Raw genomic sequence first — 23,480 nt, forward strand, 5'->3', positions numbered from 1 at the left:
CCAATACGTTATAAGTATATAGGGGTGAGGGCATGCACAGTGATCAACTGTTTTTTACATGGTCCTACGGATTTAGTGACCAATCGTTTTACAAGGCTAATATTTTACATGAGTTCAACATAAGCAATACGGCCATGAAAAGGATGGAAGGCGTTGTGTTGATGTAATAGCGTCAAATGAACAGCGGGTGGCGCCTAAATTACGTAATGGTTTAGGACTCATCGCTCCTCAGTGACTCTAATGAGAGAAATATGCCATTCAGTAGCTGACACTGCGCTAATACTTTACTTTTAGGTTTCACCTTTACCAACATTTATTATGAAATTTGTAAACAAATTGTGAAAATATTGAAGCAAAAATATATCCGCACCTAAAATGTTGAGTAACAGGATATTTAAAACAATATCCTACCACTTTTGCATAATTATGTAGCCTACTCAATATTACATGTTATGAAAAGAGTTCGTATGAAAATTGTGTTTAAACTCTTGGGGGAAAAACATTACAGGGACCAGGTGAGAACACCAGACCAGTGTCACTGGACACGGTTAAATCCAAAGATCCGTTTTTGACACCATCTAGCCTATCCCCCTTCTTGCCCCGCTACACACACACACACGCATACACTCGAGTGCTAGCGGGATAGGCTATCAACTCAAGTTACCCCTCTCACACACAAAGCGATCATTTTGGGGAAAGAAAATGCATGGGACGCCAGTGCCTGGAGCTTACAGACACAGTTTTCACCGTTGACCGAGCTTGAAGCCATTTTTTGCACTGAAAGGTCCTTGCCATAGTGAACCAGTCTAGACCGTTGTGTGTGTTTTCATCGTTTTTCGAGTGCTATTTGGGTTTTAATACAATGGGGTGCTGCAGCGGCCGTTGCACGCTCATCTTTCTTTGCACGATCCAGCTGGTGAGTGGCCCGTTATTTCTATAGCCGAATACAAAAAGTATAATTTTCTCTTGTTTCTTGATTTAGTTTAGAAAATTAAATGTTGTTTTGGGTGAAACACATTTTTTAAATATTTGTTTTATCATGCCACGTTATTGTGAATTTACTGTGGACACTGACCAGTTTTGCTACCAGTGCTTTCGTGTTGAATTAGTGATAGCTGATGAAGGCAGCTTGATGGCCGGTGAAATACAATTGGCATACAGTAGGCCTATTATGTGGCCAAACATCCACGTGCAGCACAATGTGTTTCTTTCCTTCACCTCGTCCGTTCCACGAGGATAGGCTACTTCGCGAGTCGCGAGGGAACATATGGCAAGATTCAAGAGTGGTGTGTGTGCACTCCCTTATCCACAAGCTATAGTTACGTGCAGTTATTGGGCCAGATCAACTCACCACAAATGCAAAATAGCCCCTATGACACTGGTGCAAACATGTCCACGCACCTCTGCTGACCAAACAATTGTACTGTAGCCTACAAGTGTATCCATGTACTGCTATCCAATGTGTACTGTGATTTCTGCGTGACAATTGCCACAGTAGCCTATTGTATTGGTGTTTTGTGCAACATCAGCACCATTGTTTATTCTCAGCTAAAGTTGTTACTGTGAGTGGCAGGTCAGAGTAGGCTAAACTACATCAGTCACACCAGGAAGTTTTACAAAGACTGTTCAACCTCTTGTCACCGGTTGAGTCACTGTGTCAGGTGTCCGTTTGTAATCCTACCTCAGTGAAAACAAATACACGTGTGAGTTGGCTTTCATTGATTTCACAAATGGCCTGCTTTCAAACAGTTGATCCCTTTTTGACTGTGATGTACGATCCTATTAGTTTAGTTTGGATAGATCGTTTTGTAGGAGAGCTTCCACCCGACCAATAATCACCATGTGAGTCTATGATCCACAAAGTGAGGCTTCAGCTAGTTACAACCTGCTGGAGAGAGATGGTTCCCCGGTTGTGATCAGTGGAGTGCCAGACGTGACATTTTACACATAATGGCTGTGAACTTGCCGTAAGTGCCCCCTCCCCATTCTAACTAAACACTGAATTGTTCGATCTTGCCCATCTCTCCCTCTCTCCACCACCCTGCTGCAGGGAGGGGAAAGTGGAGGTGACAGGGTGTGAGAATGTTATTTATGATGGCATTAAAAGAGCTCTCTCACACAGTGAGGTTGGGTAAGCCCCTAGTATACAACCATATCAACAGCTAAAATACCAGTAACCCCATCTCTACTCAACCATTTATTTGTTTAAAAAAACATAGGTCTGGTAATTATTTCCATGCACCAGGGATTAGATTTAAGGACATAGTGAAGGGAGTAGGGAGAGACAGAGTAAAGCACAGACATGAACACTGGGGTGTGGGAGGGGTACGACAATCTTAGAAAAGAGCTTCCGAAAGGGTTATTTGGCTGTCCCAATAGGAGAACCCTTTTTGGTTCCCAGTATAACCCTCTGTGGAAAGGGTTCTATCTGGAACCAAAAAGACTTCTTCAAAGGCTTTTCCTATAGGGACAGCCGGTTCTAGATAGCACTTTTTTTGTTAAGAGTGCATTTGTCCTCGACTAAGCTGTACCCCTGCACATCGACTCGATACCAGTACCCCCGGTATATAGCCTCATTAATGTTATTTTATTGTAACTTTTTAAAGCTTTAGTAAATGTTTTCTTAACTCTTATTTTTCTTAACTGCATTGTTGGTTAGGGCTTGTCCATTTCAGAGTAAGGTCAACACCTGTTGTATTCAACGCATGTGACAATTATATTTTCATTTGATTTTCTCCTTCATGTCCCTGTTGAAACCATCATTAAAAAGTTTATGCCTTACTGGAGAGGAGAGGAGAAAAGGGTTTTTTCTCAGTCAAGAAGACACTTCTTGCCATTCACAGCTACCAAAAGTAAAATGTGTGTGTGCAGTGGTCAGAATTCACGAAGGGGCCATGGTGATGTCATCCAGGTCCTATCAGGTCACAGTAACCCACCCCTAGAGATTGATTGGTTCTCCTATAAACAACACAGCAGCATGGCGTGGAACCATGCTTGGGCTGAGCTCTATTCCCAATAAGTGGTAGCTCAATTACTGTATCCATTCCAAGCGCATGTGAAATTGACACACGGTTTTGTAGCAACGATTTCTACTTGATTTGAGTGGCTAGCGTTTATTACAGTTGTGGAGAATGTAGATGACAAAGGGTTCAATCAAAGTGATGTAAAGCCTTCAACTCACAACCTCAATCCATGTATAGTACTGTACCTGTTGCAGTACAGTGGGTTACAATGTAACTCATACTCATGTCTTTGTCCATAACAATATTCTGCTCCATTTGTTCTCTCATATAGTGCCTAATTTCTAGACTGGTGAGTACAGCAGTGTTCCAGAGAGCTCCATTACTGTATGAAAAATAGTGTTAATGATGGTGGTGGAAATGTAATAGTATTTCTATCAACAATGCCATCATCTCCCATTCAGCAGCACTCTCTGCACTACCAGGGTGCTTCACTCCTCTCCCTGCCTCGGGGGTAGCTGCCTGGCTGGCTGTGGGATTCCTGGAGATCAATCTCCTCCCTGAATGCTCTTTGCTTCCGACGTAATGTGTGTGTGTGGGGGGGGGTACAGGGCTGTTGACGACCGTCACCCCCCCAGGGCAGGAATGTGACACACGTTCAGTGCATTTGGAAAGTATTCACTTTTTCCACATTCTGTTACGTTACAGCCTTATTCTACAGTTGATTAAATAGTCCCCCCCCATCAATCTACACACAATACCCCACAATGCCAAAACAAAACCAGGTTTTGCAGAAATGTTTTGGTTCCCCAGATCTGTGTCGCAACACGATCTTGTCTCGGAGCTCTATGGACAATTGGTTCGACCTCAATGGCTTGGTTTTTGCTCTGACATGGACTGTCAACTGTGGTGTGTGCCTTTCCAAATCATGTCCAATCAATTGAGTTTACCACAGGTGGAATCCAATCAGGTTGTAGAAGCGTCTCAAGGATGATCAATGGAAACAGGATGCACCTGAGCTCAGTTTCGAGTCTCATAGTAAAGCATCTGAATACTAATGTATTATTGTTTATGATTTATTTGACCTTTATTTAACTAGGCAAGTCAGTTAAGAACACATTCTTATTGATAATGACGGCCTACCCCGGCCAAGCCTGGACGACGCTGGGCCAATTGTGCACCACCCTATGGGACTACCAATCACGGCTGATTCAGCCTGCAGATACATTATTCACATGAGCTCGGCTGGTTTGTGTTTGTGTACGATATTGAAGACCTCTGAGGCTCATCCTTTCCCTAGTGTTTGTTGCTCCTCCTTGACCCCATTGAAACCATTGTTAGAAAGCGAACACTTCACTGGAGACACCTTCGGCCATTCACAGCTAGATACCTCTCCTGTTCTCTTTACCTCCTCCTTGACTTTCTTACTTCCCCTCCCCCTCCTCCCTTCTCTTCTGGAGGCCTGGGAGCACTGTCGTGTTGATAACACCTGTTTAGCCAGCACGATTCCGGCCCTGGGAATTCACCCTTCACTAGGACACCATGGATTACTGGACAACACACAGAGAGATAGAGGAGGAAAGAGGGCTAGGGAGAGAGGGCTGAGGGAGATGGAAAGAGAGGGTTGGGGGAGAGAGCACCTGGCCTAACCCTACTATAATCTGAAGTCAAAAGTGTACTGTTTGCTGATAATCTGGTGCTTCTGTCCCCAACCAAGTAGGGCCTACAGCAGCACCTAGAGAAAGGCCGTTGAAGGCAGACCTGGCGCTCAAGAGAATACAGGCTATGTGCTCACTGCCCACAAAATGAGGTGGAAACTGACCTGCATTTCCTAACCTCCTGACATGTATGTCCATATTAGAGACACATATTTCCCTCAGATTACACAGATCCACAAAGAATTAGAAAACAAATCTAATTTTGATAAACTCCCATATCTATTAGTTGAAATACCATAGTGTGCCATCACAGCAGCAATATTTGTGACCTGTTGCCACAAGAAAAGAGCAACCAGCGAAGAACAAACACCATTGTAAATACAACCAATATTTATGTTTTTGTTTTCCCTTTTGTACTTTAACTATTTGCACATTGTTACAACAGGGAGGACTGGGGGAGATGGAGATGGAGGGAGGACTGGGGGAGATGGAGAGGGAGGACTGGGGGAGATGGAGAGGGAGCGCTGGGGAGATGGAGAGAGAGGGAGGGAGGGCTGGGGTAGATGGAGAGATGGGGGAGAGGGAGGGCTGGGGGAGATGTGGAGGGAGGGGAGATGGGGGAGAGAGGGATGGCTGGGGGAGATGGAGAGAGAGAGAGGGATGGCTGAGGGAGGGAGGGTTGGGGGAGAGGGATGGAGGGCTGGGGCAGATGGGGAGATGGAGAGGGAGGGCTCGGTGAGATGGGAGGGAGGGAGGGCTGGGGGAGATGTGGAGGAGGGGGAGATGGGGGAAGAGAGGCATGGCTGGGGGAGATGGGGGAGGGATGGCTGAGGGAGGGAGGGTTGGGGGGAGGGATGGAGGGCTGGGGCAGATGGGGAGATGGAGAGGGAGGGCTCGGTGAGATGGGAGGGAGGGCTGGGGGAGATGGGGAGAGAGAGAGGGAGGGCTGGGGGAGATGGGGGGAGAGAGAGAGGGAGGGCTGGGGGAGATGGGGGGAGGGAGGGAGGGAGGGCTGGGGGAGATGCAGAGAGAGGGAGGGAGGAGGGAGGGGGCTGGGGGAGATGGGGAGAGAGGAGGGGGGCTGGGGAGATGGGGAGGGAGAGAGAGGGAGGGGAGCTGGGGGAGATGAGAGAGAGAGGGCTGGGAGAGAGAGAGAGGGCTGGGGGAGAGAGAGAGGGCTTGGAGGAGAGGGCTGGGGAGGAGGGAGAGGGCTGGGGGAGAGGAGAGGGTTGGAGGAGAGGGAGAGGGCTGGGGGAGATGGAGAGAGGAGGGGCTGGGAGAGAGAGGGCTGGGAGCGAGAGAGAGCGAGAGAGAGGGCTGGGGAGAGAGAGAGAGGGCTGGGGGAGAGCGAGAGGGTTGGAGGAGAGCGAGAGGGCTGGGGAGATGGAGACTCCATCCACACTCATCAGACATTTATGACATACAATGACAATGCATTTTTCACAACATGCTTCCCTCTCCCTATGCACACAGACAGACATGCTTCCCTCTCCCTATGCACACAGACAGACATGCTTCCCTCTCCCTATGCACACAGACAGACATGCTTCCCTCTCCCTATGCACACAGACAGACATGCTTCCCTCTCCCTATGCACACAGACAGACATGCTTCCCTCTCCCTATGCACACAGACAGACATGCTTCCCTCTCCCTATGCACACAGACAGACATGCTTCCCTCTCCCTATGCACACAGACAGACATGCTTCCCTCTCCCTATGCACACACACACAGACATGCTTCCCTCTCCCTATGCACACACACACAGACATGCTTCCCTCTCCCTATGCACACAGACAGACATGCTTCCCTCTCCCTATGCACACAGACAGACATGCTTCCCTCTTCCTATGCACACAGACAGACATGCACACACACAGCACAATCACACACTCCTGTGTCCTTGCTCAGTGAGACACCTGTTTCTCCTCCTCCCTCTGTTCTGGCCTTTTTTCTCATTAGATAAGGGGGGGGGGGTGTTGGAACAGCTTTCCTATGGAGTCCCTGAAGACTGCTGGTCAGCTTTCCTATGGAGTCCCTGAAGACTGCTGGTCAGCTTTCCTATGGAGTCCCTGAAGACTGCTGGAACAGCTATCTGAAGACTGCTGGTCAGCTTTCCTATGGAGTCCCTGAAGACTGCTGGAACAGCTATCCTACGGAGTCCCTGAAGACTGCTGGTCAGCTTTCCTATGGAGTCCCTGAAGACTGCTGGTCAGCTTTCCTATGGAGTCCCTGAAGACTGCTGGAACAGCTATCCTATGGAGTCCCTGAAGACTGCTGGAACAGCTATCCTACGGAGTCCCTGAAGACTGCTGGAACAGCTTTCCTACGGAGTCCCTGAAGACTGCTGGAACAGCTTTCCTACGGAGTCCCTGAAGACTGCTGGAACAGCTTTCCTATGGAGTCCCTGAAGACTGCTGGAACAGCTTTCCTATGGAGTCCCTGAAGACTGCTGGAACAGCTTTCCTATGGAGTCCCTGAAGACTGCTGGAACAACTTTCCTATGGAGTCCCTGAAGACTGCTGGAACAGCTTTCCTATGGAGTCCCTGAAGACTTCTGGAACAGCTTTCCTATGGAGTCCCTGAATACTGCTGGAACAGCTTTCCTATGGAGTCCCTGAAGACTGCTGGAACAGCTTTCCTATGGAGTCCCTGAAGACTGCTGGAACAGCTTTCCTATGGAGTCCCTGAAGACTGCTGGAACAGCTTTCCTATGGAGTCCCTGAAGACTGCTAGAACAGCTTTCCTACGGAGTCCCTGAAGACTGCTGGAACAGCTTTCCTATGGAGTCCCTGAAGACTGCTAGAACAGCTTTCCTACGGAGTCCCTGAAGACTGCTAGAACAGCTTTCCTACGGAGTCCCTGAAGACTGCTTGGAACAGCATATTTCTGGATGCCCCAGACCCCTTGCTGTGTTGGGTCATTGCCAGCCACACCTCACTCTGTTTTGATGAATTTGACCAAACCTGTGGAAACGGGAGGGAGAGGGAGAGCTCAGGGGTTGTCAGGTGTGTACGAAAATGTATGCCCTCAATACTGTAAGTCGCTCTGGATAGGAGTGTCTGCTGAAGGACTAAAATGTAAATGGAAAATGTCTCTCCGGCCATTGGGTTAGGCTAGTTTCAGCGTGATCTAATAAAACCAAGGCTGTTAGGGCTCTCTCTGCAAAGGCCTAGTGTTGTTCCTGCTTAGGGTAGGTCATGTGATCAGGTACTGACCGTACAGGCCCTCTCACTGACTTAGGTTGTTTTCCTAGCCTAAGATATACATTACCCTGCAGCATATAATTGGATCATCACCATAAATAAGACACCATAAATGATGCTGTGGGCTAAAAATAGGACAGCTGAACCCACCTTGAAATGCCCAGGCCATGTGATGATAGCAAGGCGTGGAGAGTGCTTTGTAATGTCTTTCTGGATTTGATCAAACCACTATGGCATCATTGGCATCCCCAATTAAATTGTGGTGAGCTGCATGGTGGCTGGACAGTGAGAAGCTAGTGGTGGTGATCTCTCTCTGAAGGCGGATAATGAGTTTCTATGAATTGGGAATATTGTCGTTCCTCTCCGCTCCGACGGTTCAGAACAGCTGGGGTTGCTCTCTGTATAGTACCACCCCAGAGAATGGCTGGTCTGGCCGTCTTCCATCTACTTGTTTTTTTAAATAATTGTTGTTTTACGACAACTGATTCTGGTTTTGTTTTTGAGTGTCTGTTGTCCTCAAGAAGACCTGTTTGTGAGTCTTGAGCGGTCAAATATGAGGCTACATCAACATGAGAACTGGACACACACACATAGGCAGACCCAAATGCACACTGGTCTGAAGTAATGCAGAGCTGGAAAACACCTACCCTTCAACTATGACCCTTGAAATATGTGTACTACAGCACTGACACACACAAGACAAACACAAGCACAACACCCTACTCAACAATGATGTGCTTGGCTAGGTGGGGCGCTGGCTAGTTGGCTTTGGTGCGAAGCCAGCCAGATCGAGAGCCCTGATACAGGCAGTCTGCAATTCTAACGGGGCTGTTGTGTCTGTTAGGCATCATCATGAATGAGAAAAGCGAGAGGGGAGGGAGGAGAGGAGCAGTCATGGTTCTGTGCTTATCTCATCCTGTGGGAAAGGTTAACCCACCCGCTGTGTCTGAATTGTGTCTTTCTGAATAATCCTGAGGTAACGGTAGCGGCACCTTGTGTGCTATGAATGCATAGTGTAGGATGAGTGTTACCTCAGTGTTTTCATGTGTAGGCCTTATCACAGTGTTCCAGTAACTGAGAACAGTGAGCTGTTTTAGCCTAATTCTAGGCTATGTGGTTTCTAATATATTGGGACAAAAGACTTGCTTCTTTTATCCTCAAAACACGAACTTCCGTCTTTGGTGTGTATCACATAATCTTCCACACATTGCAAAGGGTTTAGGACTAGTTTAAGTAACGCTGTGGGTTCCTTGCCAGTTCGAGCGTTAAACATTTAAATTTGACAATTAATATTCATGAGCTGAGGGTTACTGGTTGTCTCCCCCATTTGCTGGCTACCCCTCCCCCATACTCAAGTACACACAGACTTGTACACACCCGCACACACACACGCACGCACACACACCCACACAGTCTTGTATAAGTCACCTTGTGGGGACACACAATTAAGTCCCTTTCAAAATCCTTTTTTCCCTACATTAAACCTAACCCTGACCCTAATCCTAAACCTAACCTGAACCTAAAACGTAGAGTGGAATATTGATCTTTACTACGAAGGTGGCTGGATGGCATTCTCACATGTTGGATGCATCTCTGTCTTGTCGTTTGTCGTTATCCAACTGGCCGGTGTTGCCTGGAGTTCGTTTGCCTGGGGAGACATCTCCTGCCTCTCCTTCCCCATCTGATAGCTGAGTTGAAGGAGTACAGCAAGAGGAGCATGGCAATCAACGAAGCAGCCTCCACTCCCAACGGGAGGCCCAGAGCGGATACAAACAACAAATAGTTTCGCCACCCGGGGGCCTGATCTTCCTGCACCTTTGTCGCTGGGGGTACCTGTGTCTGCGGCCGCTGTACCTACTCCTACTCCTTCCCCACGATTTTGAAGTTGACGTCGGCAACCTTCCTTGCCTGCTCTGGATCTGTCGGAGGCACCATCCTGTGAAGCGTGGGAGTGGGCGGATTTCCTCGTCCTTCTCGCTGGCCATGATTTTGGGCAACTCCATGGTAAGAAATGTGACTGTTCCTGGTGCCAAAAACAATGTCCCATCCTGGAGCTGGAGTCAATGACATTACTAAGCTGCTCCCGAATGTACTACATCAGGACATGGACATTGATTCCATTGTAGTCCATGTGAGTTTTAATGACATTATGAAGGGCAGCTCTGAACAGTTGAAACTGGACTTTAAAGAGCTGATTGACTCCCTGCTAGACACTAACAAAAGACCAATCATATCTGGCCCTGTGTCCTCTCTGAATCGTGGCATTAAACGCTTTAGCAGGATTCTTTCTCTTCACAACTGGCAACGTGATTATTGCAGTACAATGGGTGTAAACAACACATTTTATAAGGAGGATGGGATACACCCAAATCGTTTGGATTCCTGGATCCTTTCACAAATCAAATCAAATCAAATGTATTTATATAGCCCTTCGTACATCAACTGATATCTCAAAGTGCTGTACAGAAACCCAGCCTAAATCCCCAAACAGCAAGCAATGCAGGTGTAGAAGCATGGTGGCTAGGAAAAACTCCCTAGAAAGGCCGAAACCTAGAGAGGAACCAGGCTATATGGGGTGGCCAGTCCTCTTCTGGCTGTGCCAGGTGGAGATTATAACAGAACATGGCCAAGATGTTCAAATGTTCATAAATGACCAGCATGGTCGAATAATAATAAGGCAGAACAGTTGAAACTGGAGCAGCAGCACAGCGAGGTGGACTGGGGACAGCAAGGAGTCATCATGTCAGGTAGTCCTGGGGCATGGTCCTAGGGCTCAGGTCCTCCGAGAGAGAGAAAGAAAGAGAGAAGGAGAGAATTAGAGAACGCACACTTAGATTCACACAGGACACCGAATAGGACAGGAGAGGTACTCCAGATATAACAAACTAACCCTAGCCCCCCGATACATAAACTACTGCAGCATAAATACTGGAGGCTGAAACAGGAGGGGTCAGGAGACACTGTGGCCCCATTCGAGGACACCCCCGGACAGGGCCAAACAGGAAGGATATAACCCCACCCACTTTGCCAAAGCACAGCCCCCACACCACTAGTGGGATATCTTCAACCACCAACTTACCATCCTGAGACAAGCCTGAGTATAGCCCACAAAGATCTCCGCCATGGTACAACCCAAGGCGGGGGCGCCAACCCAGACAGGATGACCACATCAGTGAATCAACCCACTCAGGTGACGGACCCCTTCCAGGGACGGCATGAGAGAGCCCCAGCAAGCCAGTGACTCAGCCCCTGTAATAGGGTTAGAGGCAGAGAATCCCAGTGGAAAGAGGGGAACCGGCCAGGCAGAGACAGCAAGGGCGGTTCATTGCTCCAGAGCCTTTCCGTTCACCTTCCCACTCCTGGGCCAGACTACACTCAATCGTATGACCCACTGAAGAGATGAGTCTTCAGTAAAGACTTAAAGGTTGAGACCGAGTTTGCGTCTTTGACATGGGTAGGCAGACCGTTCCATAAAAATGGAGCTTTATAGGAGAAAGCCCTGCCTCCAGCTGTTTGCTTAGAAATTCTAGGGACAATTAGGAGGCCTGCGTCTTGTGACCGTAGCGTACGTGTAGGTATGTACGGCAGGACCAAATCAGAGAGATAGGTAGGAGCAAGCCCATGTAATGCTTTGTAGGTTAGCAGTAAAACCTTGAAATCAGCCCTTGCTTTGACAGGAAGCCAGTGTAGAGAGGCTAGCACTGGAGTAATATGATCAAATATTTTGGTTCTAGTCAGGAGTCTAGCAGCCATATTTAGCACTAACTGAAGTTTATTTAGTGCTTTATCCGGGTCGCCGGAAAGTAGAGCATTGCAGTAGTCTAACCTTGAAATGGTCTTGCTATGTTCTTCAAAAGAGAGATCAGGGTCCAGAGTAACGCCGAGGTCCTTCACAGTTTTATTTCAGACGACTGTACAACCATTAAGATTAATTGTCAGATTCAACAGAAGATCTCTTTGTTTCTTGGGACCTAGAACAAGCATCTCTGTTTTGTCTGAGTTTAATAGTAGAAAGTTTGCAGCCATCCACTTCCTTATGTCTGAAACACATGCTTCTAGCAAGGGCAATTTTGGGGATTCACTATGTTTCATTGAAATGTACAGCTGTGTGTCATCCGCATAGCAGTGAAAGTTAACATTATGTTTTCGAATAACATCCCCAAGAGGTAAAATATATAGTGAAAACAATAGTGGTCCTAAAACGGAACCTTGAGGAACACCGAAATGTACAGTTGATTTGTCAGAGGACAAACCATTCACAGAGACAAACTGATATCTTTCCGACAGATAAGATATAAACCAGGCCGGAACTTGTCCGTGTAGACCAATTTGGGTTTCCAATCTCTCTTCACAGCATTATAAGGCTGCGTTGAGACAATGACTTATCAATGACCCAAGCCCAGCTCAGTTAATCCCTACCATTGTGTCGCTGAGTCATCATAATGTTTTAGCAAATGTACATTATACCAGGGGCATTGAATGCAAGTAACAATTTATTTCACTCTAACTGCCCTGAATGCCTCTGCTGATTTTGTATACCATTTATTGAAAATACAGAAATTCTAGTGGTGGAGTGTTACTATAATGTAATTATGCCAATGTGCTTTCATCAATTGAAAGCCCTTCATCTATTTTATGAGAATTTGTAAGATTTCTTGTTTGCATAAAATAGACGCAGACCAGTCTTTAAATAATAGGTCATAGAATTTATTCTCGGAGCGCGCTACCACTTAAACACATGCAGCAGTTTATATACAGATCATGACGTCATTTCACTGCTTTAACAGAATCCCCTCCTCTCGACCGGGACAAAGTAAGGTGAAAAGTTCATTCTAACTTACTACCACACTTCCAGATAACTTTTGACCCCTCAACATTATCGATCACCACTGAACTGACAGTTTTAATTAACAGAAACCCTAGGAATGCACTCACTGCCTTATCTAAAAACCCCAGAGCTAAGTTTCAGTAGGGTCAACCATAGGCTAACGACCTTCTGTGTTTTCACAGTCCACAACCCATTCGTTTCTGCCTAGTTGTAATGGTGTTCATTAACTTTTTATTACTCCTTGTCCTGTCACACAATCCCTTCTTATGAACTCATATTGTTAATCAGATATAATAAAACAGAGTATAAGTTTATTTACAGTTCCATTTAAAGTGATTTGTTCAGTCATATTAATCATAATTTCTTAACATGGAGGTGTTGCTGTTTATATTCAGAACCACATTCCTGTAAAGATTAGAGAGGATCACATGTAAAAAAAATGAAGTAATATGGCTACAGGTTCATCTGCCTCACCTAAAGCCCCATCTGGTTGGAAGCTGCTATAGACCAAGTGTTAACAGTCAGTATCTGGATAATATGTGTGAAATGCTTGATAATGTATGTGATATCAACAGTTATATATTCTGGGTGATTTTTAAATATTGACTGGCTTTCATTAAGCTGCCCCCTCAACAAAAAGCTTCAAACTGTAACCAGTGCCTGCAACCAGGTTACGAGTCAACCTACCAGGGTAGTTACAAACAGCACAGGAATGAAATCGTCGATATGTATTGATCACGTCTTTACTAATGCTGCAGAAATGTGCTTGAAAGCAGTATCCAGATCCATCGGATGTAGTGATCACTATGTAGCAGCCATATCTAGGAAAACCAAAGTTCCAAAGGCTGGGCCTAATTATAGTGTATAAGAGGTTATACAATAAGTTTTGCAGTGATTCCTACGTTGTTGATGTAAAGAATATTTGTTGGTCCGTGGTGTGTATGAGGAGTAAACAGACTTTGCACTTGACACATTTGTGAAATTGGTTATCCCAGTTACTAATAAGCAGCACCCATTAAGAAAATTACTTTGAAAACAGTTAAATCCCCGTGGATTGATGAGGAATTAAACAATTGTATGGTTGAGAGGAATGAGGCAAAATGAATGGCAAATAAGTCTGGCTGCACAACCAATTGGCAAACAGACTGCAAATTGAGAAATCATGTGACTAAACTTAATAAAACAGAAGAAGAAACTACACTATAAATGACAAAGAATGATAGTAAAAAAGCTTTGGAGCACCTTCAATGAAAAAAGACAACTCAGGACCATCATTAATTGAATCAGATGGCTCCTTCATCACAAAACCCACTGATATTACCAACTGCTTTAATGATTTTTTCCATTGGCAAGATGATCAAACGTAGGCATGCCAGCAACAAACACTGACACTGCACATCCCGAGTATATCTGACCAAATTATTGAAGACAATAATTGTAATTTTGAATTCCGTAAAGTGAGTGTAGAAGAGGTGAAGAAATGGTTTATCAACAATGACAAGCCACTGTGGTCTGACAACTTGGATGGACAATTACTGAGGATTATAGCGAACGATATTGCCACTCCTATTTGCCACATCTTCAATTTAAGCCTACTAGGGAGCGTGTGCCCTCAGGCCTGGAGGGAAGCTAAAGTCATTCCGCTACCCAAGAATAGTAAAGCCTCCTTTACTGGCTCATAGCCGACCAATCAGCCTCTTACCAACCATGACTAAGTTTTGGAGAAAATGGTGTTTGACCAGATACAATGCTATTTTACAATAAACAAATTGACATCCAACTTTCAGCACGTTTATAGTGAAGGACATTCAACAAGCACAGCACTTCCACAAATGACTGATGATTGACTGAGAGAAATTTGTTAGATTTCAGTGCGGCTTTTAACATTATCGATCATAGTCTGCTGCTGGAAAAATGTATGTGTTATGGCTTTACAGCCCCTGCTATATTGTGGATAAAGAGGTCCTTATCTAACAGAACACAGAGGTTGTTCTTTAATGGAAGCTTCTCCAACATAATCCAGGTAGAATCAAGAATTCCCCAGAGCAACACTATATACTTCAGCTATTACAGCAACTGAAATGACTGCAACATTTAACGAAGAGCTGCATTTAGCTGCATTGTATTTGCAACAAATCGTTCACTATACCCTAAACCTCAACTAAATTCGGTAATAAATCATGTTGATATTGTAAGGTTCTGCTTTTCTTTTCTTAGTCTACCTTGTGTTCTTTTTCTCTGTGTTCTTGAACGTAGCCCTGTTTCTGGCTCAAAGTAGAGGAGAGATTGACTTCATCACTACTTGTATATGTGAGCGGTATTGACATGTTGAAAGCACTGAGCTGTCTGTTGAAAAGACTAGCACACAGCTCAGACAACCACACATACCCCAAAAGACATGCCACCAGAGGTCTCTTCACAGTCCCCAAGTCCAGAACAGGCTATGGGAGGTGCACAGCATTACATAGAGCCATGACTACATGGAACTCTATTCCACATCAGGTAACTGATGCAGCAGTGGAATCAGATTTAAGAACAGCGGGACTGTAAAGTAACAAACACAGACACATGCATACACACACATGGTAACATACACACTATACACACATGTACACATGCATACACACACACACACGAACACATGCATACACACACATGGTAACATACGCACTATACACACATGTACACATGCATACACACACATGATAACATACGCACTATACACACATGTACACATGCATATACACACATGATAACATACACACTCTACACACACAAACACATGCATACACACACATGATAACATACACACTCTACACACACGAACACATGCATACACACACATGACAACATACGCACTATACACACATGTACACATGCATACACACACATGATAACATACACACTCTACACACACGTACACATGGATTGTAGATATGTGGTAGTGGTATGTGGTAGTGGAGTATGGAACTGAGGGGACACACTTAGTGTGTTGTGAATTCTGTAATGAATGTATTGTAATGTTTTTAAAATGGTATAACTGCATTAATTTTGCCAGACCCCAGGAAGAGTAGCTTCTGCCTTGATAAATACAAATAGCTAAACACGTCCACACATACACACTGTGCCTCGGCATGGCTTTATTATTAATGCATTACAGTTGTCATTAGGTTTAATATCTTCAGATGGAGCGAATGGGACGGTAATAAAACAGCCTACCTCGTGTGTGTGTGTGTGTGTGTGTGTGTGTGTGTGTGTGTGTGTGTGTGTGTGTGTGTGTGTGTGTGTGTGTGTGTGTGTGTGTGTGTGTGTGTGTGTGTGTGTGTGTGTGTGTGTGTGTGTGTGTGTGTGTGTTTAGGTTAATAGCCGTAAAATCAGATTTAAAAAACAGACAAAGTTTAATCTCTAAAATGTTATTGGGAGAACAGCAAAAACAAGCTAAAATTACCACAGCCATTATCACATTGGTTGATGTAGTTGCCTAGATGACTCCTTTGGAAGCGCAATTAGTCATGCTGATAAGCTTATTGGTTTTTGTATGAGGAATTGTTTTTGTGATTGTGCGCAACAGGAACAGTGTGCTTGTGGGTACATTTTTGTGAATAGGGTGCACCGTTTAAAAAAAAATGTAACCTTTATTTAACTAGGCAAGTCAGTGAATAACAAATTCTTATTTACAATGGCGGGCTACCAAAAGGCATCCTGCCATATTATAGGACAAAACACACATCACGACAAGAGAGACAACACAACACTATATAAAGAGAGACCTAAGACAACAACTTAGCATGGCAGCAACACATGACAACACAACATGGCAGCAACACAACATGAGAACAACATGGTAGCAACATAACATGGCAGCAGCACAACATGGTAGTAGCACAAAACATGGTACAAACATTGTTGGGCACAGACAACAGCACAAAGGGTAAGAAGGTAGAGACAACAATACATCACTCAAAGCAGCCAGAACTGTCATTAAGTGTCCACGATTGAGTCTTTGAATGAAGAGATTGAGATAAAACTGTACAGTTTGAGCGTTTGTTGCAGCTCGTTCCGGTCGCTAGCAGCAGCGAACTGAAAAGACGAGCGATCCAGGGATGTGTGTGTTTTGGGGACCTTTAACTTCCCTGGGATATGTGGGACGGTAGCTTCCCACCTCGCCAACAGCCAGTGAAATTGCAGGGCGCCAAATTCAAAACAACAGAAATCCCATAATTAAAATTCCTCAAACATACAAGTATTATACACCATTTTAAAGATACACTTCTTGTAAATCCAGCCACAGTGTCCAATTTCAAATAGGCTTTTATGGCGAAAGCACAACAAACGATTATGTTAGGTCAGCACCTAGTCACTGAAAACCATACAGCCATTTTCCAGCCAAGGAGAGGGCTCACAAAAGTCAGAAATGGCAAGTAAATTAATCACTAACCTTTGATGATCTTCATCAGATGGCACTCACAGGACTTCATGTTACACAATAAATTTGTGTTTTGTTCGATAAAGTTAATCTTTATGCCCAAAAACCTCATTTGAAATTGGTGTGTTATGTTCAGAAATGCATTGGCTCAAACAAACATCTGGTGAAAGTGTAGAGAGCCACATCAAATTACAGAAATACTCATAATAAACATTGATAAAATATACAAGTGTTATGCATGGAATTATAGACAAACTTCTCCTTAATGCAACCGCTGTGTCAGATTTCAAAAAGGCTTTACGGTGAAAGCACATCTTGCGATTATGTTAGGTCAGCACCTAGCCAGAGAAAAACATCCAGCCATTTTCCAAAAGGAGTCAGAAAAGTCAGAAATAACGTTATAAATATTCACTTACCTTTGATTATCTTGATCGGAATGCACTCCCAGGAATCCCAGTTCCACAATAAATGTTTGTTTTGTTCAATAAAGTCCATCATTTATGTCCAAATACCTCCTTTTTGTTCGCACGTTTAGCCCAGTAATCCAAATGCTCAATGCACGATCGCTTAGTTCTGGCGAAAAGTTTAAAAAAGTTATATTACAGTCCGTAGAAACATGTCAAACGATGTATAGAATCAATCTTTAGGATGTTTTTATCATAAATCTTCAATAATATTTCAACCGGACAATTCCTTTGTCTTTAGAAAATAAAAGTAATGCAGCTGTCTCTCATGGTCACGCGCATGATTTAGCTCATGGCATTTGCCAGACACCTGACTCAAACAGCACTCATTCGCTCCCCCTTCAAAGTAGAAGCCTGAAACAAGGTTCTAAAGACTGTTGACATCTAGTGGAAGCCTTAGGAAGTGTAACCGCATAGACACTGTATATTGGATTGGCAAATACTTGAAAACCTACAAACCTCAGATTTCCCACTTCCTGGTTGGATTTTTTTCTCAGGTTTTTGCTTGTCATATGAGTTCTGTTATACTCACAGATATCATTCAAACAGTTTTAGAAACTTCAGTATTTTATATCCAAATCTACTAATTATATGCATATTCTAGCTTTTGGGCCTGAGTAGCAGGCAGTTTACTCTGGGCACATAATTATCCAAGCTACTCAATACTGCCCCCCAGTCCCAAAGAAGTTAACAGAATGTGACTGGCAGAACGGGTGTTGTATGTGGAGGATGGGGGCTGAAGTAGATATCTCAGATAGGGGGAGTGAGGCTTAAGAGGGTTTTATAAATAAGCATTAACCAGTTGGTCTTGCGACGGGTATACAGAGATGACTAGGTTACAGAGGAGTATAGAGTGCAGTGTTGTGTTCTATAAGGAGCATTAGTGGCAAATCTGATGACCGAAAGGTAAAGAACATCTAGCCACAAGAGAGCACCCTTACCTGCGTGCCCTGCTTGCCCGGTTGGTATTTTGGCAATGATTACTACAATTTTAGATAACTGGCTTGACTAACTAAACTTATTGACCAACCAGACTCATTGACCAATCAAAACTGTTTAACTGTCATGGTCTTATTGAGTGACTATCAGTGAGTAAGGAAAACTGCTGACACACAACCACATTTTGAAATTGCACCTTGTGTATTGTACTATTGTATATCTCAACAGTAAGGTGAGTCCCTGACTTGAGTTCCTAAAAATATACTGTATCACTGGAGGCTGTTGAGGGGAGGACGGCTCATAATAATGGTTGGAATGGAAACCATGTGTTTGATGTGTTTGGTACCATTCTATTGACTCCATTCCAGCCATTATTATGAGCCATCCTCCCCTCAACAGCCTCCACTGATGTGTATATATATATGTATATATATATATATATATATATATATATATATATATATATATATATATATATATATATATATATATATATATATATATATATATATATGTTTATATTTATATAAAATATAAGATGTATAAATATAAGAATATAATATAAATGTATAAATATTATATATGTATAAATGTATAAATATAATATAAGAATATAAGATATATAAGATCCGGACCTCTGTGTCCTCATATGTGTCTACGGCCCTGCCCAGGAGACTGGGATCTTCAGCTGGGGAAATCAGGGGGGTTTGTACCTTGAGGTTTATATATTGTGTGTGTGTGTGTGTGTGTGTGTGTGTGTGTGTGTGTGTGTGTGTGTGTGTGTGTGTGTGTGTGTGTGTGTGTGTGTGTGTGTGTGTGTGTGTGTGTGTGTGTGTGTGTGTGTGTGTGGTCTACAATTATGTGCGTGTGGGTCTTTTTGTGAGACGATAATAGATGATAATGAACTGCATTACCTTGGCACTGCCAGGTTGATGGAAGAGAGAGAGTGGAGGGAGCAGTCTGGTCACAGTGAGACAGCCTCAGACACACACACACACTAGGGATGTGACAAATATATATATATTTTTCTTAACGTTTAAACTTTTATCCGTTTTCCTATAAAAGTCCATGTGAATTCACGATGCCACTAACGGTTTGGGTCTCACGGTACATATGTTTTCAGATGGTTAAGCACATGTACTACCATTACTGTACCTCAATTCCACCTCACAAGTTTGCCTTTCAACAACTTCTCATTTAACACTTCAAGGTATTGCCATACAGGACTTCGCTGCTGCCTCTTGCATTTCTTGGCCATTTTCCCAACTTTTAACGAAGATGACGTATTGTGGAGAGTCGTCTCCAAAATAATTGATTCCTTGAGTCCTTGCACGTCGACTCCAGGCATCTATTCCTTGATTCTGCTAGGAATTGACTCATCGACTCCTAAGATTCTGTATTTTTGGAACAGAGGAGACTGATTAGTTGCCGTACTTCCGAGAACACAAACACTTGCATCTTTCATAGCGAGCTAGCGAGGGACGGAGAGAGAGGTCAGGCACCAGTCAGAACCGTGCACTAGGCCTATCTATCGGCAATCAAAATCTGTATATCCCAATGGAATGCTGTGTCCGTAATTTCTTAGCTTGCAATGTCTTGCAACTTCAGTAAATCAGGGCATTTCATTCATTCAAGTTGTCCACCATGGTTCCTGTACCCAAGAAAGTGAAGGTAACTGAACTAAATGACTATCAGTGCAGTGGTTCCTCCTTTAGAAGTTGCAGCGTACTGCAGCAGAATTCTATGGCACGTTATTTAAGTGTGAACCACTAGTACCATTAATGCTAGTTGTGCTAGTTTGACCACCAGAGGGCATCTTTGAGAAACATTTGGTAGCCTTCAATAATGTCTGTACTAGAGATTGCGGGCATGCGGGAGACCGGGGTTCAAATCCCTGATGGGGAGGAAGTAGTAGGCAGTCCTTGTAAATAAGAATTTGTTCTTAACTTCACTAAGGTAGGGGGCACTATTTTCACCTCCGGATGAAAAGCGTGCCCAAAGTAAATTGCCTGCTACTCAGGCCCAGAAGCTAGGATATGCATATAATTGGTGGATTTGGATAGAAAACACTCTAAAGTTCCCAAGCTGTTACAATAATGTCTGTGAGTATAACGGAACTGATTTGGCAGGCGAAAACCTGAGAGAAATCCATCCAGGAAGTGGGATTTTTTTATGTTTGTAGTTTTCTATTGAATGCCATTACAGTATCCATTGACTTAGGACTCAAGTTGCACTTCCTATCGCTTCCACTATATGTCAACAGTCTTTAGAAATGGTTTCAGGCTTGTATTATGAAAAATGAGAGAGTAAGACCACTCTGAATAAGTGGACCCTACAGTGTCCCAGAGATTTTTCATGCACACGACCGAGAGCCCGCCTTTCTTGTTTACATTTTATATTGACAACGTTATTGTCTGGTTGAAATATTATCAATTATTTAGGCTAAAAACAACCTGAGGATTGATTATAAACATTGTTTGATATGTTTCTACAAATTTTTCGGATACTATTTGGATTTTTTGTCTGCCTGTTGTGACTGAGTTTGAGCCTGTGGATTACTGAACAAAACCCTCGAACAAAACTGAGGTTTTTGGATATAAAGAGTGACTTTATCAAACAAAATAAACATTTATTGCGTAAATGGCAGTCTTTTGAGTGCAACCATATGAAGATCATCAAAAGTAAGTGAATAATTTTATTGCTATTTCTGACTTGTGTAACTCATCTACTTGGCTGGTAACTGTTTGTAATGATTTGTCTGCTGGGCGCTGTTCTCAGATAATCGCATGGTATGCTTTCGCCATAAAGCCTTTTTGAAATCTGACACCGTGGTTGGATTAACAAGAAGTTCATCTTTAAACCGATGCATAATACTTACATTTTTTTTTTAGTATTTCTGTTTTTGAATTTGGCGCTCTGCAATTTCACTGGATGTTGGCCAGGTGGGACACTACCGTCCCACGTCCCCTAGTGAAGGTAACTCCATGTGTTATTTCATAGTTGTGATTTCTTCACTGTTATTCCACACATGTAGAAAATAGTAAAAATAAAGAAAAACCCTGGAATGAGTAGTCCAAAGTTTTGACTGGTACTTGGGGCGGTAGCGTAGCCTAGTGGTTAGAGCGTTGGACTAGTAACCGGAAGGTTGCAGGTTCAAACCCCCGAGCTGACAAATCTGTCGTTCTGCCCCTGAACAGGCAGTTATAACCCACTGTTCCCAGGCTGTCATTGAAAGTCAGTCATTGTCATTGTCATTGAAGAATATGTTCTTAACTGACTTGCCTGGTAAAATTTAAAAAAACAAATTAATTAGGTTAATATTATGGTATTTATATTCCAAGGAAAATGTAAAACCCTTTGGATGGAATGGAAAATATGGCGCTGTACAACGTGACGGTCGGGAGTACAGTACTGGTCTATTTAGCTAAAGAATCCAGTGTCCTGCGGGCATGCGGGATACCAGGGGAGGAAGGAGTAGGATGTCCTTGTTCTAAGAGCATAATGTTTCAACACCCTAATTCTAGTCTAACTAATACCCAAACGGAGATTTAGTGAAAATAAAAATCTCATTGATTTATCAAGACCAGTCCCCATGTTTGTCTCAGAGCAGCGGGAAATGGTGCTAAAAGTTGTAGGCTTTTGCTTCAATATGCTAACTTCAATATTCTCTTTAAATAAAAAAGACCTACACCACTTTTAACAGTACATTCCTCAACACGAGTGAGACTCATGTCGCCTACGGTAGGCCTATAGTATATTGGAAAATATGACGTGTCTCTCCACCAATAATGGCATAGAGAGGATTGGAGGATATTTCTGTAATTCGGTGATATTTATTCCATAGTAATTCGTTATGGATCCATAACTAAATAAACAACCGCATTTTGAAAGAGTATTTTTATCATTATTTTATTAATGAAAGCATAAGATGCCATTATTAGTTACATTGTTTTAGTTTGAACCTGCTGACTGGCACTAAGAACAGAACAGCGGGAATGTTTTCCAAGTCAGCGCCATTATTAGTGCAATGCCCGTTAAAGTGTTGCCAGTGTGGCGGGGTGGGGGTCCACCCCCTAGCACTCCCCCCCCCTCCCTTCCCCATGGGCTAGGTCGGTCTTCTGTGCGCTGCTCTGCAACCCATCCCTTGCCCCCTGCCCTCGTGCCTTGAACCTTGTGCACTTTCAGTGGATACAGCTGGAGAACTGCAAGGCAACCCCATTGTGCGCCACTCGGGAGCCATGACCAATATATATTGTCCTGCTAATAACATGGTTACTAATATATCTGAGACAATATCCAACGGGCTTTTATACTAAACCACAAATTATCTCTAAATCCTGCGGCTTAAGCTCGCAACTTTTAAAGGAGGAACCACCGTAGCACTCACTTTTGTCATGTTTTGAGAGGCTAGTTAAGGATCATATCTCCTCTCCCTTACCTGACACCCTAGACGCACTTCAATTAGCATACCGCCCCAATAGATCCACAGACAGTGCAATCGCCATCGCACTGCACTCTGCCCTATCCCATCTGGACAAGAGGAATACCTATGTAAGAATATTGTTCATTGACTTTAGCTCAGCATTCAACACCATAGTACCCTCCAAGCTCATCATTAAATTTGAGGCCTTGGGTCTAAACCCCGCCCTGTGCAACTGGGTCCTGGGCTTCCTAACGGGCTACCCCAGGTGCTGAAGGTTGGAAACAACACCTACACTTTGTGGATTGTCAACACAGAGGCCCCACAAGGGTGTGTGCTCAGCCCCCTCCTGTACTCCCTGTTCACCCATGACTGCTCATCTCATATGTACGCTACGGTTCAAAATTTTTGGGTCACTTAGAAATGTCCTTGTTTTTTAAATAAAAGCTAACTTTTTTGATCCATTAAAATAACACAAAATTTATCAGAAATACAGTGTAGACATTGTTAAAGTTGTAAATGACTATTGTAGCTATAAATGGCTGATTATTTGATGGAATATCTACATAGGCGTACAG

General features: G+C 43.8%; 1 protein-coding gene across 3 annotated transcripts in view; it reads left to right on the forward strand.

The window, feature by feature from the left end:
- Positions 1 to 597: 597 nt before the first annotated feature.
- LOC124045611 (sodium/potassium-transporting ATPase subunit beta-1-interacting protein 3-like) overlaps positions 598 to 23,480 on the forward strand; it is a 159,497-nt gene continuing 136,614 nt past the window's right edge. For all 3 annotated transcript variants that reach the window (XM_046365023.1, XM_046365025.1, XM_046365024.1), the window contains exon 1: positions 598 to 916. In XM_046365023.1, the coding sequence (XP_046220979.1) occupies positions 863 to 916 (54 nt within the window). In that variant the 5' untranslated portion in view covers positions 598 to 862. The remainder of the gene's footprint in view (positions 917 to 23,480) is intronic.

This window comes from Oncorhynchus gorbuscha, linkage group LG10, assembly GCF_021184085.1.
Source record: "Oncorhynchus gorbuscha isolate QuinsamMale2020 ecotype Even-year linkage group LG10, OgorEven_v1.0, whole genome shotgun sequence".
NCBI classification, from domain to species: Eukaryota; Metazoa; Chordata; class Actinopteri; order Salmoniformes; family Salmonidae; genus Oncorhynchus; species Oncorhynchus gorbuscha.